The sequence below is a fragment of the Lichenostomus cassidix genome, chromosome 2, assembly GCF_008360975.1.
Source record: "Lichenostomus cassidix isolate B80296 chromosome 2, HeHo_3.0, whole genome shotgun sequence".
Taxonomy (NCBI): Eukaryota; Metazoa; Chordata; class Aves; order Passeriformes; family Meliphagidae; genus Lichenostomus; species Lichenostomus cassidix.
In genome coordinates this window covers 151,191,191-151,213,721 of record NC_139482.1, presented here as the reverse complement: position 1 = coordinate 151,213,721, position 22,531 = coordinate 151,191,191, and the positions used below count along the sequence as shown (strand labels likewise).

At 48.4% G+C, this 22,531-nt stretch overlaps 2 protein-coding genes and 2 long non-coding RNA genes across 8 annotated transcripts; 1 reads left to right on the top strand and 3 right to left on the bottom strand.

Moving 5' to 3' along the window:
• Positions 1–1,288: 1,288 nt before the first annotated feature.
• C2H8orf82 (chromosome 2 C8orf82 homolog) lies at positions 1,289–10,356 on the bottom strand. 2 transcript variants are annotated; one of them, XM_085053746.1, is made up of 4 exons: positions 10,275–10,356; positions 10,073–10,190; positions 3,422–3,470; positions 1,289–1,927 (listed from the first exon to the last, which is right to left on the bottom strand). In XM_085053746.1, the coding sequence occupies exons 2-4, from the start codon at positions 10,169–10,171 to the stop codon at positions 1,449–1,451; spliced, it is 627 nt and encodes a 208-aa protein (XP_084909872.1). In that variant the 5' UTR covers positions 10,172–10,190; positions 10,275–10,356; the 3' UTR covers positions 1,289–1,448. The 2 variants fall into 2 exon arrangements, with proteins under 2 accessions (XP_084909872.1, XP_084909873.1); XM_085053747.1 differs by lacking the exon at positions 10,275–10,356 and adding an exon at positions 10,243–10,262.
• Positions 10,357–15,243: 4,887 nt separating this feature from the next.
• Positions 15,244–15,914, bottom strand: LOC146442594 (uncharacterized). Its single transcript, XR_014850298.1, has 3 exons — positions 15,899–15,914; positions 15,550–15,769; positions 15,244–15,465 (listed from the first exon to the last, which is right to left on the bottom strand). It is a non-coding gene; the product is annotated as an uncharacterized LOC146442594 (long non-coding RNA).
• LOC146442593 (uncharacterized) lies at positions 15,446–16,847 on the top strand. The gene is made up of 3 exons (XR_014850299.1): positions 15,446–15,488; positions 15,781–16,028; positions 16,740–16,847. It is a non-coding gene; the product is annotated as an uncharacterized LOC146442593 (long non-coding RNA).
• LOC146442592 (leucine-rich repeat-containing protein 14-like) lies at positions 16,814–22,493 on the bottom strand. 4 transcript variants are annotated; one of them, XM_085053743.1, is made up of 3 exons: positions 20,644–21,111; positions 17,488–18,580; positions 16,814–17,448 (listed from the first exon to the last, which is right to left on the bottom strand). In XM_085053743.1, exons 1-3 carry the CDS (start codon positions 20,968–20,970, stop codon positions 17,318–17,320), a joined length of 1,551 nt encoding a protein of 516 aa, XP_084909869.1. In that variant the 5' UTR covers positions 20,971–21,111; the 3' UTR covers positions 16,814–17,317. The 4 variants fall into 4 exon arrangements, with proteins under 4 accessions (XP_084909869.1, XP_084909867.1, XP_084909868.1 ...); XM_085053742.1 differs by lacking the exon at positions 16,814–17,448 and adding an exon at positions 22,090–22,493 and having other exon boundaries at positions 17,870–18,580; positions 20,644–21,282; XM_085053745.1 differs by lacking the exon at positions 16,814–17,448 and adding an exon at positions 21,545–21,959 and having other exon boundaries at positions 17,870–18,580; positions 20,644–21,282.
• Between the last annotated feature and the right edge of the window lie 38 nt (positions 22,494–22,531).

The following is a 22,531-nucleotide window of genomic DNA, read 5'->3' as shown; positions in this document are numbered from 1 at the left end:
TGGTGGTTTTTGCCTCATTTTGGTCTTTTTCTCCCCAAAATTTCGGTGTTTTCACCTCATCCTGGTGGGTTTCTGCCTGATTTTGGTCTTTTTCTCCCCAAAATTTGGATGTTTCCCGCCTCATCCTGGTGGTTTTTGCCTCATTTTGGTCTTTTCCTTCCCAAAATTTGGGTATTTTTCTGCCTCATTTTGATCTTTTGCTTCCCAAAATTTGGGTGGTTTTTGCCTCATCTTGGTCTTTTTCTTCCCAAAATTTTTTGGGTGTTTTCCACCTCATCCTGGTGTTTCTCTTCCCAAAATTTGGGTGTTTCCACCTCATCCCGGTGTTTTTCCACCTCCTTTTGGTCTTTTTCTTCCCAAAATTTGGGTATTTTTCTGCCTCATCTTGGTGTTTTTCTTCCCAAAATTTGGGTGTTTCCACCTCATCCTGGTGTTTTTCTGCCTCATCTTGGTCTTTTATTCCCAAAATTTGGATGTTTTCCACCTCATCCCGGTGTTTTTCCACCTGATTTTGGTCTTTTTCTTCCCAAAATTTGGGTGTTTCCACCTCATCCTGGTGTTTTTCCGCCTCATTTTGGTCTTTTTCTCCCCAAAATTTCAGTGTTTTCCACCTCATCCCAGTGTTTTTCCGCCTGATTTTGGTCTTTTTCTTCCCATAATTTGAGTGTTTCCACCTTATGTTGGTGTTTTTTGCCTCATTTTGGTCTTTTTATTCCCAAAATTTGGGTGGTTTTTGCCTCATTTTGGTCTTTTTCTCCCCAAAATTTCAGTGTTTTCCACCTCATCCCGGTGTTTTTCTGCCTCATCTTGGTCTTTTCCTTCCCAAAATTTGGGTGTTTTTTGCCTCATTTTGGTCTTTTTCTTCCCATAATTTGGATGTTTTCCACCTCATTTTGGTATTTTTCTCCCCAGAATTTCTGTGTTTTCCACCTCATCCTGGTGATTTTTCCCTCATTTTGGGGTTTTTCCAGCCCAATCTCTATTTTTTCCACTTTATCCCAATATTTTTTTCCCCTTTTCCCCCTGTTTTCCTATAAATTTTATTCCCACATCCCAGATTGATCCAGATCCCTGGAACTCCCTTAATTCCCACCAGATATTAATTAATAATTAATAATTAACAATTAATTATTAATAATTTATTAATTATTAATTAAGTAATAATTAATAAATTATCAATAAATTATTAATTATTAATTAATGAACCGCCATGGACAGAATTCCACCCAAATCCCTCCCCAAATCCCACTTTATCCCAAACCAGGAATCAACACATCAACCTCCACTCTTCTTTTCAGGATGAGAATTTAATGGAAAAACACTTCGAGAATTCCCAAAATTCCCCGAAATTTCAGGATTTTGGGGGGAATGAGTCAACGGGAACAACCGGAGCCGATTCCACCTCATCCCCACCCCACCCCACGCCGGATAAACTCCCAAATTTCCCATCACGACGCCGCGGAAGATTCCACCTCCCTCCCGCCTCCCGCTCTTCCCGCCCGCAGAATTCCCGCCAACTCCCCGGAGAGCTCAAACCTCCTCCCTCCCCACGCGAAATGCGTCGGCGGTCTCTCCGCCCCTTCCCCGAACTCGAACCCCGAACTCCACTCCGCCGCCAACGCCGACCTCACCAAGCCCACCCCGCCGGCGCGCTCCGGCGCCGCGTGGTAAAGCCGCCCGTTCTCCGGGAGCACCGCCAGCGTTCCCGGCTGGAACGGCACCACCAGCTCGGCTCCGCCGCCGCAGTAGGACAGGAGGGGATTCCCGCCGGGTCCCGGCAGGAGGTGGGTGAAGACCACCGGCAGGTCGTCGCAGCGGAGGAAATTGCGCTCGCGGCCGCAGCGGGAGAGGAACGGGAATTCCGCCTGGTATCGGCCGCTGCGGTTCCGCTCCAGGCGGCGGAAGAAGAAGGAGAGGAATCCAACGTCTGTCGGGATTTGGGGGGTTTTTGTGGGGTGGTCAGAATGCCGGGTTTGGGGGGTTTTTCGCGGGAATTTCGAAGGATTTCGCAGAAATTTTGAGGAATTTCGCAGGAATTTTGAGGGATTTGGCGGGAATTTCGAGGCATTTCGCGGGAATTTCGAGGGATTTCGCGGGAATTTCGAGGGATTTTGCAGAAATTTTGAGGAATTTCGCAGGAATTTTGAGGAATTTGGCGGGAATTTCGAGGGATTTCGCGGGAATTTCGAGGGATTTCGCGGGAATTTCGAGGGATTTCGCGGGAATTTCGAGGGATTTCGCGGGAGTTCCGAGGGATTTCGCGGAAGTTCCGAGGGATTTCGCGGGAATTTCGAGGGATTTCGCGGGAGTTCCGAGGGATTTCGCGGAAGTTTTGAGGGATTTCGCGGGAATTTCGAGGGATTTCGCGGGAATTTTGAGGGATTTCGCGGGAATTTCGAAGGATTTCGCGGGAATTTCGAAGGATTTCGCGGGAATTTCGAGGGATTTCGCGGGAATTTCGAGGGATTTCGCGGGAATTTCGAGGGATTTCGCGAGTGGAATTGCGGGAATTCCGGGATTAATTAAGGGGTTAATTAAGGGGGTTTTGTTGGGGAAAAGGGATGAGGGAGAAGAATTGGGAAATTCATTTTCGCTTCCCGGAATTAATTTCTTGATTAAAAATGGGGTTTCTTAATTAATAAAGGATTGGTTAATTGGTTAAATGATTTAATTTAATCGATTAAGTTGATTAATTAATGAGGGATTAATAGGGAAAGTTAGGGGTTCCTCCTTCCTGCCCTTCCCAAGGCTCAGCTCCCCCTAATTAAGGCTCAAATCCCAATTAACGATCAAATCCCAATTAATGGTCACATCCCAATTAATGATCAGATCCCAATTAACGATCAGATCCCAATTAACGATCCGATCCCAATTAATGATGGGATCCCAATTAATGATCACATCCCAATTAATGATGGGATCCCAATTAACGATCAGATCCCAATTAACGACGGGCTGTTAATTAAGGAGGGATCAGGGGTACCTTTGAAGCAGGTGATGAAGTTCTTGACTTTGGAATTCCAGGATTAATTAAGGGATGGTTCGTTAATGGGGTTTGGTTGATAATCCCCTTATTGGTCATTAAGGGGATTTGTTATTAAGGGAGAAGAATTGGGAAATTCATTTTCGCTTCCCGGAATTAATTTCTTGATTAAAAATGGGGTTTCTTAATAAAGGATTGGTTAATTGATTCGATGATTAATTAATGATTAAATGATTAATTAATGAGGGATTAATAAGGAAAGTTAGGGGTTCCTCCTTCCTGCCCTTCCCAAGGCTCAGCTCCCCCTAATTAAGGCTCAAATCCCAATTAACAATCACATCCCAATTAATTATCACACCCCAATTAACGATCACATCCCAATTAACGATCACATCCCAATTAACGACGGGCTGTTAATTAAGGAGGGATCAGGGGTACCTTTGAAGCAGGTGATGAAGTTCTTGACTTTGGCGTCATCCAGGAAAAGCTGCGGAAAAAGCAGGAAAAATCCTAAAAAATTCAAACTTTCCCAGGAAATTTGGGATCTGTCCTGAGGTTTTTTGGGGTCACTTTGGGATCAGTTCCAGGGATTCTGGGATATGGGATCTTTTTTGGGATCTGACTGGGATCCATTTGGGATCTAATTGGGAAAAGCAGGAAAAATCCTCAAAAATGATCTGACTGGGACAGGAAAAAGCAGGAAAAATCCTATAAAATTCAATTTTCCCAGGAAATCCTTTTGGGATCTGTCCTGAGTCCATCCAGGTTTTTTGGGGTCAGTTTGGGATCAATTCCAGGGATTCTGGGCTATGGGATCTTTTTGGGGATCTGACTGGGATCTGAATGGGATCTAATTGGGAAAAGCAGGAAAAATCCCAAAAATTGCACATTTTCCCAGGAAATTTGGGATCTGTCCTGAGTCCATCCAGGTTTTTTAGGGTCAGTTTGGGATCAATTCCAGGGATTCTGGGATATGGGATCTTTTTGGGGATCTGACTGGGATCTGAATGGGATCTAATTGGGAAAAGCAGGAAAAATCCTCAAAAATGATCTGACTGGGACAGGAAAAAGCAGGAAAAATCCTATAAAATTCAATTTTCCCAGGAAATTTGGGATCTGTCCTGAGTCCATCCAGGTTTTTTGGGGTCAGTTTGGGATCAATTCCAAGGATTCTGGAATATGGGATTTTTTTAGGGATCTGACTGGGATCTGAATGGGATCTGACTGGGATCCATTTGGGATCTAATTGGGACAGGAAAAAGCAGGAAAAATCCTAAAAAATTCAATTTTCCCAGGAAATCCATTTGGGATCTGTCCTGAGTCCATCCAGGATTTTTGGGGTCACTTTGGGATCAATTCCAGGGATCCTGCAATATGGGATCTTTTTAGGGATCTGTCCTGAGTCTGGTCAAAGGTTTTTTGGGGTTCAGATGGAGTCTGACTGGGATTAACTGGGATCCATTTGGGATCCAACTGGGATCCATTTGGGATCTGAATGGGATTAATCCGGGATCCATTTGGGATCTGAATGGGATTAATCTGGGATCTATCTGGGATTTGACTGGGATCTGTTTGGGATCTGAATATTTGGGATTTTTCTGGGATCCATTTGGGATCTGACTGGGATTCAAATAGGGATCTATCTGGGATTCATTTGGGATCCATTTGGGATCTAACTGGGATTTTCCTGGGATCTGACTGGGATCTAACTGGGATCCATTTGGGATCTGTTTGGGATCTGAATGGGATTTTTGGGGATCTAACTGCGATCCATCTGGGATCTATTTGGGATCTAACTGGGATTTGACTGGGATACTACAGGGATCTGAATATTTGGGATCTAACTGGGATCTATTTGGGATCTGACTGGGATCTGACTTGGATCTATTTGGGATCTAACTGGGATTTTTCTGGGATCCGACTGGGATCCAATTGGGATCTGAATGGGATCTAATGGATCTATTTGGGATCTGACTGGGATCTGACTGGGATCTGAATGGGATTTTTCTGGGATCTAATTGGGATCTGACTGGGATATATTTGTGATCTGAATGGGATTTTACTGGGATCCATTTGGGATCTATTTGGGATCTGAATGGGACTTTTCTGGGATCTAACTGGGATCTGATTGGGATCTGACTGGGATCTATTTGGGATCTGAATGGGATTTTCCTGGGATCTGACTGGGATCCAACTGGAATTAACTGGGATTCTTTTGGGATCCAACTGGGATCTGACTGGGATCCGTTTGGGATCTGAATGGGATTTTTCTGGGCTCTAACTGGGATCTAACTGGGATCTATTTGGGATCTGAATGGGATTTATCTGGGATCCTTTGGGGATCTAACTGGGATCTATTTGGGATTAACTGGGATCCATCTGGGATCCGACTGGGATCCTTTTGGGATATGAATGGGATTTTCTGGGATCCATTTGGGATCTGATTGGGATCTGAATGGGGTTTTTCTGGGATCCAACTGGGATCTGACTGGTATTCATTTGGGATCTGACCGGGATCTATTTGGGATCTGACTGGGATACTTTTGGGATCTGACTTGGATCTCATTGGGATCTGACTGGGATCTATTTGGGATCCAACTTGGATCTATTTGGGATCTGAATGGGATTTTTCTGGGATCTAACTGGGATGAATCTGGGATCTGACTGAGATCTGACTGGGATCCCTTTGGGATCTGACTGGGATTTTTTTGGGATGTGACTGGGATTAACTGAAATCCATTTGGGATCCATCTGGGATCTGTCTGGTATCTGAATGGGATCTATTTGGGATCTAATCGGGACAAATATGGGATCTAACTGGGATTAATTTGGGATCTGACTGGGATCTAGTTGGGATCCATTTGGGATCTGACTGGGATCTAGTTGGGATCTGAATGGGATTTTCCTGGGATCTGACTGGGACCCTCTTGGGATCCTCTTGGGATCTAACTGGGATCCATTTGGGATTTTTTTGGGATTCTGGGATCCATCTGGGATTTCTTTGGGATTTCTCTGGGATTAGTCTTTAGATTTCTCTGGGATTTCCCTAGGATTTCTTCAGGATTTCTCTGGGATTTTTTTGGGATTTCTCTGGGATTTTTTGGGGGGATTTTTTGGGGGATTTCTCTGGGATTTTTTAGGGATTTCTTGGGATTTCTCTGGGATTTCTCTGGGATTTCTTTGGGATTTCTCTGGGATTTCTTTGGGATTTCTTTGGGATTTCTCTGGGATTTCTTTAGGATTTCTCTGGGATTTCTTTGGGATTTCTCTGGGATTTCTCCAGGATCCAGGGCAGATCTCATCTGCTTCCCTCAGAACCCCATGGTCCCCTATAGAACACCCTATAGACACCCCAGACAATCCCTATAGAACCACAACCCCTATAGAAACCCCACCACCCTATAGAGCCCATAACTTCTATAGACACCCCAGACTGCCCTATAGAACCACAACCCCTATAGAACCCATAACTTCTATAGAATCCCCCACAACCCCTATAGAACTCCCCCTGCCCCTATAGAACCCACAACCCCTATAGACACCCCAGATTCCCCTATAGAACCCACAGACCCTATAGACACCCCAGATTCCCCTGTAGAACCCACAACCCTATAGAAATCCCAGAGTCTCCTATAGAACCACAACCCCTATAGAATCCCCACAACCCCTATAGAATCCCCAGACTCCCCTAAGAACCACAAACCCTATAGAACCACAACCCCTATAGAACCCCACAACCCCATAGACACCCCAGACTACCCTATAGACCCACAAAACCCCCCCCCAAACCACAACCCCAACCCCAACCCCTATAGAACTCCCCTCTGCCCCTATAGAACCACAACCCCATAGACACTCCCAGACTCCCCTATAGAAATCCCCTATAGAACCCACAGACCCTATAGACACCCCAGATTCCCCCACAGAACCCACAACCCTATAGAAATCCCAGACTCCCCTATAGAACCACAACCCCTATAAAATCCCCACAACCCCTATAGAATCCCCAGACTCCCCTATAGAACCACAAACCCTATAGAGCCCACAACCCCTATAGAGTTCCCCACAACCCCCATAGACACCCCAGACTACCCTATAGAACCACAACCCCTATAGAACTCCCCTCTGCCCCTATAGAACCACAACCCCATAGACACTCCCAGACTCCCCTATAGAACCACAACCCCTATAGAACCCACAGACCCTATAGACACCCCAGATTCCCCTGTAGAACCCACAACCCTATAGAAATCCCAGAGTCTCCTATAGAACCACAACCCCTACAGACACCCTAGACTCCCCTATAGACATCCCAGAATCCCTACAGAAACCCCACAACCCCTATAGAACCACAACCCCTATAGAATCCCCACAACCCCTATAGAACTCCCCTCTGCCCCTATAGAACCACAACCCCATAGACACCCCAGAGTCCCCCATAGACCCACAACCCCTATAGACCCACAACCCCTATAGAACTCCCCTACAGAGCCCATAACTTCTATAGACACCCCAGAATCCCCTATAGAGCCACAACCCCTATAGAATTCCCCTATAGAACCACAACCCCTATAGACACCCCAGAGTCCCCCATAGACCCACAACCCCTATAGACCCACAACCCCTATGGAAACTCCCCTATAGAGCCCATACTATAGACACCCCAGAATCCCCTATAGAGCCACAACCCCTATAGAACCCAAAACCCCTATAGAAACTCCCAACCCCTATAGACACCCCAGGCTGCCGTATAGAATCACAACCCCCACAGAACCGACAATCCCTACAGAACTCCCCTCTGCCCCTATAGAGCCCAGAACTTCTACAGACACCCCACACTCCCCGGGAGAACCCACAGACCCTATAGAATCCCCACAACCCCCATAGACACCTCACAGTCCCCTATAGAATCCCCACAACCCCTATAGACACCCCACACTCCCCTATAGAACCCACAGACCCTATAGAATCCCCACAACCCCTATAGACACCTCACAGTCCCCTATAGAAACCCCACAGACCCTATAGAAACCCCACAACCCCTATAGAACCCATAACCTCTATAAACACCCCAGAATCCCCTATAGAACCCACACAACCCCTACAGAACCCAAAACCCCTATAGAAACTTCCCACAATCCCTATAGAGCCCATAATTTCTACAGACATCCCAGACTGCCCTATAGAACCACAACCCCTATAGAAACTCCCCACAGCCCCTACAGAGCCACAATCCCCATAGAATCACCCAGACTCCCCTATAGAACCCACAACCCCTATAGAACCACAGCCCCTATAGAGCTCATAACCCCTATAGACACCCCAGACTGCCCTATAGAACCACAACCCCTATAGAAACTCCCCACTGCCCCTATAGAGCCCCCCCAGCCCCTACAGAACCCCTATAGACTCCCCATAACCCCTAAAAAGCACAACCCCTATAGACACCCCACAACCCCTATAGACACCCCACAGCCCCTATAGAACCCACAGCCCCTATAGAAACCCCACAACCCCTACAGATCCCCCTTAAGAGACCCCCTTGCCCCTATAGAACCCGTATAGATCCCCATAGAACCCCCCAGCCCCTATAGAACCCCCAACCCCTACAGAACCACCCCCCAGCCCCTATAGATCCCCTATAGAACCCCCAGCCCCTACAGAAACCCGTACAGACCCCCTATAGACCCCCTACAGATCCCCATAGACCCCCGCCCTATAGACCCCCTACAGATCCCCCACCCCTATAGACCCCTATAGAACCCCCCAACCCCTATAGGAATCCCAGCCCCTATAGAACCCCCCAGCCCCTACAAAACCCCACAGACCCCCGGCCCTATAAAACCCCCTAGATCCCCTATAGACCCCACAACCGCTACAGAACCCCCCAGCCCCTAGATCCCCTATAGATCCCCTATAGACCCTCATAGATCCCCTATAGATCCCCATAGACACCCTATATATCCCCATAGATCCCCTATAGACACCCCACAACCCTACAGAACCCCCAGCCCCTATAGACCCCTATAGATCCCTACAGAACCCCTACAGAACCCCCCCCAGCCCCTATAGACCCCTACAGACCCCCCACAATCCTGTAGACCCCCAAGCCCCTATAGATCCCCTACAGATCCCCTATAGAGCCCCATCGCCCCTATAGATCCCCATAGACCCCCAGCCCCTGTAGATCCTCAACCCATAGAACCCCTATAGATCCCCCCACAACCCCATAGACCCAAAACCCTAGTAGAAACCCCTATAGAAACCCCCCACAACCCCTACAGAACCCCCAGCCCCTATAGAATCCCTTAGAGAACCCCTATAAACCCCCCGCCCCTATAGATCCCCTACAGAACCCCTATAGAATCCCTCCAACCCCTACAGATCCCCTACAGCCCCCACCTGGCCCTGGTGATCCAGGAAATAGAAATACTCCTATAGAACCCCTATAGATCCCCTACAGATCCCCTACAGATCCCCTATAGATCCCCTACAGATCCCCTACAGATCCCCTATAGCTCCCCTATAGATCCCCTACAGATCCCCTATAGATCCCCTACAGATCCCCTACAGATCCCCTATAGCTCCCTCACCTGGCCCTGGTGATCCAGGAAATAGAAATACTCCTATAGATCCCCTATAGATCCCCTATAGATCCCCTATAGCTCCCCTATAGATCCCCTACAGATCCCCTATAGACCCCTATAGATCCCCACCTGGCCCTGGTCATCCAGGAAATAGAAATACTCCTATAGATCCCCTATAGATCCCCTACAGATCCCCTACAGATCCCCTATAGATCCCCTATAGATCCCCTACAGACCCCTATAGATCCCCTACAGACCCCTATAGATCCCCTATAGATCCCCTATAGATCCCCTACAGACCCCTATAGATCCCCTATAGCTCCCCTATAGATCCCCACCTGGCCCTGGTGATCCAGGTAATAGAAATACTCCTACAGATCCCCTATAGACCCCTATAGATCCCCTATAGATCCCCTACAGATCCCCTACAGATCCCCTATAGACCCCTATAGATCCCCATAGACCCCTATATTTCCCCTACAGATCCCCTATAGATCCCCACCTGGCCCTGGTGATCCAGGAAATAGAAATACTCTCTCTCTCCTCGCTCCGCCCGCTGCCCCTGCCGGTACAGCAGCCGCAGCGCCGCCCCGAGCCGCATCGCCACAGCGCCCGGCGAGCTGCGACAGCGCCGCGACACCCTTCTGTCGCGACAGGCGAGCCGCGGGTCACCCTCGTGTCGCGACAGGCGAGCTCCGGGTCACCGTTCTGTCGCGACAGGCGAGCCCCGAGAGCCCCGCGGGTCACCGTTCTGTCGCGACAGGCGGCGGCAGGGCGAGCCGGAAGTGGCGCGGCTGGGGGAGCGGAACGGAGGGAGCACCGCGGCGGTGCGGCGCTGAAAAGGGTCCGGGCGGAAACAGGGGAATGGAGAGAGAGAGGCCGCGGGAGGGTTGGCGGCTGGAGGTAGTGAGGGAGAACTGTGGAGCCTATAGAGCCTATAGAGCCTATAGAGCCCTATAGAGCCCTTCAGACAGTTCCTATAGAGCCTATGGAGCCTATGGAGCCCTATGGAGGCCTTCAGATAGTCCCTATAGAGCCTATGGAGCCCTATGGAGCCCTATGGAGCCTATGGAGCCTATAGAGCCCTATGGAGCCTATGGAGCCTATAGAGCCTATAGAGCCCTTCAGACAGTTCCTATGGAGCCTATAGAGCCTATAGAACCCTATAGAGCCCTATAGAACCCTATAGAGCCTATAGAGCCTATAGAGCCTATAGAGCCTATGGAGCCTATGGAGCCTATAGAGCCTATAGAGCCTATAGAGCCTATGGAGCCTATAGAGCCTATGGAGCCTATGGAGCCTATAGAGCCCTATGGAGCCTATGGAGCCTATAGAGCCTATAGAGCCCTATGGAGCCTATAGAGCCTATAGAGCCTATGGAGCCTATAGAGCCCTATGGAGCCTATAGAGCCTATAGAGCCTATGGAGCCTATGGAGCCTATAGAGCCCTATGGAGCCTATGGAGCCTATAGAGCCTATAGAGCCTATAGAGCCTATAGAGCCCTATGGAGCCTATAGAGCCTATAGAGCCTATGGAGCCTATAGAGCCCTATGGAGCCTATAGAGCCTATAGAACCCTATAGAGCCTATAGAGCCTATAGAGCCCTATGGAGCCTATAGAGCCTATAGAGCCTATAGAGCCTATAGAGCCCTATGGAGCCTATGGAGCCCTATGGAGCCTATAGAGCCTATAGAACCCTATAGAGCCTATGGAGCCTATGGAGCCTATGGAGCCCTATGGAGCCTATGGAGCCTATAGAGCCTATGGAGCCTATAGAGCCTATGGAGCCTATGGAGCCTATAGAGCCTATAGAGCCCTATGGAGCCTATAGAGCCTATAGAGCCTATAGAGCCCTATGGAGCCTATGGAGCCTATAGAGCCCTATGGAGCCTATAGAGCCTATAGAGCCTATGGAGCCTATAGAGCCTATAGAGCCTATAGAGCCTATGGAGCCTATAGAGCCTATAGAGCCTATGGAGCCTATGGAGCCTATAGAGCCTATAGAGCCTATGGAGCCTATAGAGCCCTATGGAGCCTATGGAGCCTATAGAGCCTATAGACCCTATAGAGCCTATAGACCCTATAGAGCCTATGGAGCCTATGGAGCCTATAGAGCCTATAGAGCCCTTCAGACAGTTCCTATGGAGCCTATAGAGCCTATAGAGCCTATAGAGCCTATAGAGCCTATAGAGCCCTATAGAGCCTATAGAGCCTATAGAGCCTATGGAGCCTATAGAGCCTATAGAGCCTATAGAGCCTATAGAGCCCTATGGAGCCCTATGGAGCCCTATAGAGCCTATAGAGCCCTATAGAGCCTATAGAGCCCTATGGAGCCTATAGAGCCTATAGAGCCTATGGAGCCTATAGAGCCTATAGAGCCTATAGAGCCTATAGAGCCCTATGGAGGCCTTCAGACAGTTCCTATAGACCCCCTGAGCCCTATAGAGCTCTTCAGACAGTTGCTATAGACCCCCAGACCCTATAGAGCCTATGGAGCCCTTCAGATAGTTCCTATAGACCCCCAGACCCTATAGACCCCTCCGAAGATCCCCTATAGAGCCCTCCACAGATCACCTATAGAGCCCCAGACCCTATAGAACCCTATAGAGCCCCAGAGCCCTATGGACACGCCCTATAGAGCCCCAGAGCCTATAGAGCCCTTCACACACTTCCTATAGACCCCCAGACCCTATAGACTCCCAGAGCCCTATAGAGCCCTCCAGACATCCCATACAGAGCCCTATAGATCCCTCTGGACATTCCATATAGACCCTCAGAGCCTATAGACACTTCCTGTGGACCCCCAGACCCTATAGGGCCCTATAGAGCCCTTCAGACATCCCCTGTAGAGCCCCCAGACCCTATAGAACCCTCCAGACATCCCCTATAGAGCCCTTCAGACATCCCATATAGAGCCCCAGAGCCTATAGAGCCCTATAGACCCCTCCAGACATCCCCTATAGACCCCCAGACCCTATAGAACCCTCCAGACACTTCCTATAGAGCCCCAGAGCCTATAGAGCCTTTAGAGCCCTATAGAGCCCTCTGGATATCCCCTACAGAACTCCAGACCCTATAGACCCACAGACCCTACAGAGCCCTTTAGACACCTCCTATAGACCCCTATAGAGCCCTATAGATCCCTCTGGACATCCCATATAGAGCCCCAGACCCTATAGAGCCGCTGAGCCTATAGATCCCTATAGAGCCCTTCGGACATCCCTTATAGATCCCTATAGATCCCTATAGAGCCATCCAGATATCCCCTATAGAGCCCCAGAGCCCTATAGAGCCCTCTGGACATCCCCTATAGACCCCTATAGAGCCCTTCAGACATCCCCTATAGAACGCTATAGACCCTATAGAGCCCTTCAGACACTTCCTATAGACCCCTATAGATCCCTCTGGACATCCCATATAGACCCCCAGAGCCTATAGAGCCCTATAGAGCCCCAGAGCCCTATAGAGCCCTTCCAACCCCTATAGACCCCCACAGCTTATAGATCCCTATAGAGCCCTCCAGGCATCCCATATAGAGCCCCAGAGCCTATAGAGCCCTTCATACAGCCCCTATAGAACCCTATAGAGCCCTATGGAGCCCTTCAGACATCCCCTATAGACCTCCAGAGCCGTGTAGGGCCCTTTGGACATCCCCTATAGAGCCCCAGACCCTATAGAGCCCTTCAGACATCCCATATAGAGCCTCAGAGACTATAGAGCCTTATAGAGCCCTTCAGACACTTCCTACAGAGCCCTATAGACCCCCCAGATCCTATAGAACCCTCCAGACACTTCCTATAGACCCCCAGAGCCTATAGAGCCCCCTGGACATCCCCTATAGATCCCCAGACCCTATAGATCCCTTCAGACACTCCCTATAGAGCCCCAGACTTCCTACAGAACCCTCTGGACACCCATATAGATCCCCAGAGACCTATAGACCCTACAGAACCCTATAGAGCTCTTCAGACACTTCCTATAGACCCCCAGAGCCTATAGAGCCCTATAGAGCCATCCAGACATCCCTTATAGAGCCCCAGACCCTATAGATCCCTCTGGACATCCCCTATAGAACCCTATAGAGCCCCAGACCCTATAGAGCTCTATAGAACGCTATAGAGCCCATCTGACACTTCCTATAGAACCCTCCAGACACCCATATAGATCCCCAGAGACCTATAGACCCTACAGAACCCTATAGAGCTCTCCAGACACTTCCTATAGATCCCCAGACCCTATAGAGCCCTCTGGGCATCCCATATAGACCCTATAGAGCCCTTCAGACATCCCCTATAGACCCCCAGACCCTATAGAACCCTCCGGACACTTCCTATAGAGCCCTTCAGAAATCCCCTATAGATCCCTCTGGACATCCCATATAGACCCCTATAGAGCTCCCTGGACATCCCCTATAGACCCTCAGGGCCCTATAGAGCCCAAAAAACCCCGAAGCAATAAAGCCCAAAATAGGGAAATTAGGTGGGAAAACACCCAAAATGAGGCGGAAAAACTCTGGGATTTGGTGGAAAAATATTGGGATGAGGCAAAAAATTGCAAAAATGAGGTGGAAAATCATCAGGATGAGGGAAAAATCCCAAAATGAGGGAAAAAAATCAACTAAATAAGGTCCAAAATAGGAAAATTCAGTGGAAAACACCAAAATGAGGGAAAAAACACCAAAATGAGGGAAAAACCACTCGGATAAAGTGCAAAAAAAAATGGGATGAGGTGGAAAAATTCACCAAAATTAAATGGAAAATCATCGGGATGAGGGAAAAATTCCAAAATGAGGGAAAAAAACAATGGAATGAGACCCAAAATAGGAAAATTAAGTGGGAAAATACCAAAATGAGGTGGAAAACATGAGGATGAGGGGAAAAATATTGGAAAATGAGGTGAGAAAGCAACAAAATGGGGTGGAAAATCACTGGGATGAGGGAAAAAAATCCCAAAATGAGGTGGAAAATAATCAGGATGAGGAGAAAAAATCCAAAATGAGGGAAAAAAAACAATGGAATGAGACCCAAAATAGGAAAATTAAGTGGGAAAACACCAAAATGAGGTGGAAAATCACCAAAATGAGGGAAAAAAATTGCAAAATGAGGGAGAAAAACTCTGGGATTTGGTGGAAAAACATTGGGATGAAGCAAAAAAATGCAAAAATGAGGTAGAAAAACATCAGGAAAAAGGGAAAAATTCCAAAATGAGGGAAAAAACCCAACGGAATAAGGTCCAAAATAGGGAAATTAGGTGGAAAACACCAAAATGAGGGAAAAAACACCAAAATGAGGGAAAAACCACTCGGATAAAGTGCAAAAAAAAATGGGATGAGGTGGAAAAATCCACCAAAATTAAAAGGAAAATCATCGGGATGAGGGAAAAATTCCAAAATGAGGGAAAAACCCCAATGGAATGAGACCCAAAATAGGGAAATTAAGTGGGAAAATACCAAAATGAGGGAAAAAACACCAAAATGAGGGAAAAATCCACCAAAATGAGGGAAAAATCCACTCAGACAAAGTGCAAAAAAACGGGATGAGGTGGAAAAATCCACCAAAACGAAACGGAAAACCACCAAAATGAGGTGGAAAAATCCCAGAGAATTCATGGATTGGGATGAGGAGAAGCAGAAATCCCCCAGGAAATCCCATCAGGACACAACAGAGTCGGGATTTGGGATATGCTGAGTTTATTTTCCCATTTCCAATCCCAAATCCACCTTTTCCCTCCCAACCGCTTCCCTCCTTTCCCGGTTTTCCCAAAATCCCTACGGAGCTGGGAAATCCCGTGGAGTTTTCCATGGATTTCTCCACTGGGAGTTCATTTGATGGCGAAAGTTTTCTGTGGATTTCTCAAATTTTCCATGGGAGAGAGTTTTCCATGGATTTTTCCAACTTGAATTCATCCCACAGTAAGAGTTTTCCATGATTTTTCCAATGGGAATTCATCCCTAAGAGTTTTCCATGGATTTCTCCAACCTGAATCCATCCCTAGGAGTTTTCCATGGATTTTTCCAATGGGAATCCACCTCAAGTTAAGAGTTTTCCATGGATTTCTCCAACTTGAATCCATCTCAAGAGTTTTCCATGATTTTTCCAACGCGAATCCACCTCAAGGCAAGAGTTTTCTATGGATTTTTCCAATGGGAATTCATCCCAAAGTAAGAGTTTTCCATGGATTTCTCCAATTTGAATCCACCTCAAAATAAGATTTTTCCATGATTTCTCCAACTTGAATCCATCCCAAAGCAAGATTTTTCCATGATTTTTCCAACTTGAATCCATCCCAAGAGTTTTCCATCATTTTTCCAACTTGAATCCATCCCACAGTAAGAGTTTTCCATGATTTCTCCAATTTGAATCCACCTCAAGGTAAGATTTTTCCATGATTTCTCCAACGCAAATCCATCCCACAGTAAGTTTTCCACAGATTTTTCCAACTTGAATCCATCCCAAGAGTTTTCCATCATTTTTCCAACTTGAATCCATCCCAAGAGTTTTCCATCATTTTTCCAACTTGAATCCATCCCAAGGTAAGACTTTTCCATGATTTTTCCGATGGGAATCCACCTCAAGGTAAGTTTTCCATGATTTTTCCAACACAAATCCACCTCAAGGTAAGAGTTTTCCACTGATTTTTCCAACTGGAATCCATCCCAAGAGTTTTCCACAGATTTTTCCAACTTGAATCCATTCCAAGGTAAGAGTTTTCCATGGATTTCTTGAACATGAATCCATCCCAAGTTATGAGTTTTCCATGGATTTTTCCAACGGAAATCCACCTCAAGGTAAGATTTTTCCATGATTCCTCCAATGTGAATCCATCCCGCGGTAAGAGTTTTCCATGATTTTTCCAACGGGAATCCACCTCAAGAGTTTTCCACGGATTTTTCCAACTTGAGTCCATCCCAAGAGTTTCTCATGATTTTTCCAACAGGAATCCATCCCAAGGTAAGAGTTTTCCATGATTTTTCCAACACAAATCCACCTCAAGGTAAGAGTTTTCCATCATTTTTCCAATGTGAATCCGTTCCACAGTAGGTTTTCCATGTATTTTTCCAATGGGAATCCACCCCAAGGTAAGAGTTTTCCATGGATTTCTCCAACCTGAATCCATCCCTAAGAGTTTTCCATGGATTTTTTCCAACACAAACCCATCCCACAGTAAGATTTTTCCATGATTTCTCCATCCAGCTACAAAAATTCCCCGTGGATTTCTCCAGTTCGACATTCCCACGGAAGAGAATTCCAAATGGATTTTTCCAAAAGGTCAATCCAGGAAAAAGGTTTTTTTTCCCCTCCCTGGAGGTCACAGATTGGAATCTCCTCCCTTTTCCATGGATTTCTGCCAGGATTCAGCTTCAGGAATTTTGGGAATTTCCACTCCAGCACCTGGAACAGCTCCTTGGGATAATCTCCTTTCCCGCATTCCCACTCCGGAATTCCACAATTTGTTTCTTCTGACTTTATTCCCATTCCAGAGGTGTCGCCGAAAATTCCCGATGGGATCGGCTTCCCGAAAAATCCAAACCCGGAGCTTCCAAAATGAGGGAAAAATCCCAAAAATTTGGCTGTGCAAACCCAATTCCAGCGGAAAAATCACCGGGATGGGGTGGAAAAATAATAAAAAGAAGTGGGAAAACCACCAAAATGAGGCAGAAAAAGATGGAAAAACCCGAAATGAGGGGGAAGATTAGCGGGATGAGGGGAAAAATATTGGGATGTGGTGGGAAAACCCCGAATTGGGTCAGAAAAGGAATGAAATTTGGGGGAAAAAATATCGGGATGGGGTGAAAAAACCAGCGGGATGAACTGGGAAAATACTGAAATGAGGCGGAAAAGCACCGGAATGAAAAAATCTGGAAAATGGGGAAAAATCTGGAATGAGATGGAAAAGCAACAAGGGGAAAAAAAAACCTGGAATGAGGTGGAAAACCACCAAAATGAGGCAGAAAAATATTGGGGTGAGATGGGGAAAACCCAAAACGAGGTGGAAAAGTAGCGGGATGAGGGGAAAAATCCCAAATTGGGTCAGGAAAGGAACAAAATTAGGGGGAAAAATATCGGGATGGGGTGGAAAAACAGCGGGATGAACTGGGAAAATACTGAAATGAGGGGAAAATAAACCTGGAATGAGGTGGAAAAGCAACAAGGGGAAAAAAATCTGGAATGAGGTGGAAAAGCACTGAAATGAGTGGAAAAAAACCTGGAATGAAGTGGAAAAGCAACAAAGGGAAAAAAACCTGGAATGAGGTGGAAAAGCCACAAAACAAGGGGGGAAAAAAATACTGGAATGAGGCAAAAAAAGCACCAAAACGAGGGGAAAAAAAAATACTGGAACGAGGCAGAAAACGCCCAAATTTTGGGAAGAAGGAGTCAGTCCTTTTCCAGGATGGAAGCTCCGAGCTTTTCCCACTTCCAAGCTTTTTTCCCAAATCACAAGGAGAAGTAGTCCAGCGCTCCGTGTCCGTAGGGATTGTAAGTCCAGACGAGGTCGGTTCTCCCGGAATTCCTCAACATCTGGGAGATCTCCCTGCTGGCCGCCGCCAGGCGCGCCCCGTCCATGGGATCCTCGTAGAGCCGCCGCGACCCCGGGATCCGGCGCGGCGGCTCCGGCTTGTAGCAATCCAAGGGGAAGGGATAAACCACCAGGCGGAGCTCCGGCAGCTCCAGGGTTTTCTGGAGGAGATCCTTGAGCGCGGCCGTGGAGAGGGAGTTGCCGTAGAGTCCGAGGAAGCGCAGGCGGGAGCAGCGCCGCAGCGTGGGGAGCAGCGTGTCCAGGTGGGAATCGGCCATGCGGCATTCCATGAGCGCCAGGTGGAGCAGCGAGGCCGAGGTTTCCTCCAGGAGCAGCCGCAGCGGCTCCAGGAGGCTCCGCGAGAGGTCGTGGCCGCTGAGGTCCAACCGTTTCAGGGCCGCAGCGTGGAAGCTTTGGGAGAGGAAGGCGAGGTCGGCGGGGAGGAGGGAGCAGAAGGCTAGTTCCAAGCTTTCCAGCGGAGCCTGGAGGTCGCTGCGGGAGGGAAAAGGGAGATGTGAGGCTTACGGGGATGTGGGGGAGTTGGGAGGGATGGGAGGATCTGTGGGAGGTTGGAATGGTGGGATGGGTCCTGAATTCCTGGGGGAACCAGGGGAATGAGAGCTGGGATTGCCTTGGTGGGATTATGGAATCAGTTGGGTTGGGAAAGATCTCCAAGATTATCAGGTTCATGCTTGGAGAATCATGGAATTATGGGATCATGGAGACATGGAATTGTGGAATCACTGGGGTTGGGAAAGATCTCCAAGACCATCAGGTTCGACCTCTGAGAATTATGGAATTATGGGATCATGGAGCCATGGAATTATGGAATCATGGAATTATGGAATGGCTGAGGTTGGGAAAGATCTCCAAGACTATCAAGTTCAATCTATGAGAATTATGGAATTATGGGATCATGGAGACATGGAATTGTGGAATCACTGGGGTTGGGAAAGATCTCCAAGACCATCAGGTTCGACCTCTGAGAATTATGGAATTATGGGATCATGGAGCCATGGAATTATGGAATCATGGAATTATGGAATGGCTGAGGTTGGGAAAGATCTCCAAGACTATCAAGTTCAATCTATGAGAATTATGGAATTATGGGATCATGGAGACATGGAATTGTGGAATCACTGGGGTTGGGAAAGATCTCCAAGACCATCAGGTTTGACCTCTGAGAATTATGGAATTATGGGATCATGGAGACATGGAATTGTGGAATCATGGAATTATGGAATGGCTGAGGTTGGGAAAGATCTCCAAGACCATCAAGTTCAACCTTTGAAATTCATGGGAGTTTGGAATTATGGGGTGATGGAGTTATGGCATCATGGAATTGTGGGATCACAGTTTTGGCGTCACAGGATTATGGGTTTATGGGAACATGGATTTGGCCATGAGCCTGAATTCCCTTCATGGTCATAGGATCATGGAATTATGGAATGGCTGAGGTTGGGAAAGATCTTCAAGACCATCAAGTTCGACCTCTGAAATTCATGGGATTTTGGAATTCTGGCATTATGGGATCACAGAGTTATGGAGTCATGGAGTTGGCCAGGAGCTGCCATTCCCTCCATGGTTATGGAATTGTGGAATTCTGGAATCACTGGGGTTAGGAAAGATCTCCAAGACCATCAAGGTCAACCCTTGAAAATCCTGGAGTCATGGTGTGGCAGTTCAGGGTGGAGCTGCAGAAATCTTTTCTTATCAGTTAATGGGAACCATTAAGAGAGATAAACTGAATCACCCCAAGCAAAGGCTGAGACAGAGAGAAAGAGAAGTTTGTGTTTATCTTAGTAAGTGATTAACAGAAGAGATTAAGCGAGATGAGAGTAATTATCTCCTAACGGCTAAGCTTAGTATACTAACTTCGTATAAATATCTCCTAACGGCTAAACTATAGTTTGTAACAGGAAATAAATCAGTTTGCATGAAGCAAACTCAGTTCCTGTATGGATCACCAACATCGAGGAATTATGGGATTCTGGAGTAAAGGAATAATAGAATCTTAAAGTCACAGACTGTTGGGATAAGGGAATCATGAGATCATAGAGATGTGGGAATGTTGGGATAATCAACGCCTGGTATCATGGGGTTACTGAAGGTGGGAAAGACCTGAAGTTCAGCCTGTGGGAAACCTGGAATCAAGGAATTCCATCATCCTGTAAGTCCTTGATTGCAGGTTTCCCAAAGGCTGGAATCATGGGGTTACTGAAGTGGGGAAAGACCTGAAGTTTAGCCTTTGGGAAACCTGGAATTGTGGAATTACGGGATCATGGAATTATGGGATCATGGAATTACAGGATAACAGAACCATGGAGTCATGAACTATTGGGATATTGAAATCCTGGAATCACAGGATAACTCAGGTTGATAAGGATCACCAACCCCAGCCTTTGGGAAACCTGGAATCAAGGAATTACAGGATCATGGAATTATGGGATCATGGAATTATGGGATAACAGAACCATGAAGTCATGAACTATGGGGATAATGAAATCCTGGAATCACAGGATAACTCAGGTTGAAAAAGATCACGCAGAACTCACCTGAGGATCTGGCGCAGATTCCCGGAGAGCCGGGAGGATCCCAGGTTGAGCTCCCGCAGGCTGGGCAGCATTCCCAGCTGCACGGCCAGGCAGCGGATGCCGAGCGCCGATTCCGGCGTCGGGCGCCGCACGTCGACGTTGCTGTACTGCAGCTTGAGGCTGCGCAGCTCCGGGAAGCGGGAGAGGTGCGGCAGGATCACCGAGAGCCCGGTCAATCCCAAATTCCGGAAGCGCAGATCCACCCTCCTCACGCAGGAGGGATCCAGGGATTCCAGCAGGCTGACGATTCCGGCCAGGGAGAGCTTCTCCGCTTGGAATTCCCGGCATTTGAGGCGCAGCGGGCCGCCGGCTCCGGTCTGGAGCGCGTCTCGAAGGATTCCGAAGGATGTTCCGTTGACGAAAAGGTCGGCGTGGACGTCCACACCCGGGGGCTGCGGGGCGGCCGCGGCCGTGGCGGCGCCGGAACGGCCTTTGTGCCGCTTGGAGCCGCGCCGCTGGAATTCCCGCTGGTGCTTGGACACCTCCACGCAGGCCTTGGCCAGAGCCACGGTGCCGGACCAGACGCTCATGCCGTCGGGAGCGCGGCCGGCCGGATCATCCGGAACGCCCGTCACGTCGAGAACGCGCAGGCGGCAGCCGCTGGGCGGGAAAAACGGGAATAAAGCGTCAGGAAAACCCACGAGAATGGGGGAATTGAAATTCTGCCTATCCCGGAATTCCCAAAACCCACCTGGAATCATGTCCTGGTTCCTCCAAATCCTGCTGGAGCTGTGCAACCATGGCCAGCAACTATCCACTCATTTATCACCCCAAAAAAACACCACCTTGTGAATTTATTTATATCACAGGGAACTGAAGTTCTGCCCATCCCAGAATTCCCGAAATTCCCAAAAAAACCCACCTGGAATCGCATCCCTGTTCCTCCAGATCCCGCTGGAGCTGCACCACCACAGCCAGGAACTCATTTATCCACCCATTTATCATATCCACTCATTCATCACCCCAAAAAAACGCCGCCTCATGAATCTGTTCGTATCATGGGGAACTGAAGTTCTGCCCATCCCAGAATTCCCAAAATTCCCAAAAAACCCACCTGGAATCACGTCCCGGCTCCTCCAAATCCTGCTGGAGCTGTGACACCACAGAACTATCCACTCATTTATCACCCCAAAAAAATGCTGCCTCATGAATTTGTTCATATCACAGGAACTGAAGTTCTGCCCATCCCAGAATTCCCAAAATTCCCAACAAACCCACCTGGAATGGCGTCCCGGCTCCTCCAGATCCCGCTGGAGCTGCACCACCATGGCCAGGAACTCGTTTATCCACTCATTAACCATATCCACTCATTTATCATGCTAAAAACGCCGCCTTGAGACTTTGCTCATATCACGGGAACTGAAGTTCTGCCCATCCCAGAATTCCCAAAATCCCCAACAAACCCACCTGGAATGGCGCCCCGGCTCCTCCAGATCCCGCTGCAGCTGCGCCACCACGGCCAGGATGACGGCCTGGACGCAGAGCTTGCAGGGATGATCGCGCAGCAGCTCCCGGCGCCCCACCAGCCGCTGGAAGTTGAGCACCGGGAAGGGCCAGGCGGCCACCAAATCGCGCAGGACCAGCGGCCTGCCGTCCAGGAACGCCGCTTGGAACAGGATGGGGTAGAGGTGGGCGGGGAGGTCGGGGAAGGCGGGCAGAGGGTGGTGGGCGACGATGCGGCGGGCGCAGAGGAAGAGCAGCGAGTTGGTGTATTCCGGAGGCAGCTGGCGCTTGGGGATGCACGGCGGGATGCGCGTGGAGCGGCTGCGCGAGGGAGCCATGGCGGGAATTCCCGGGAAATCCCGCTGGGAAGGGAAGCTGGGGGGAGGAATGGGAAGCCTGAGTGGGG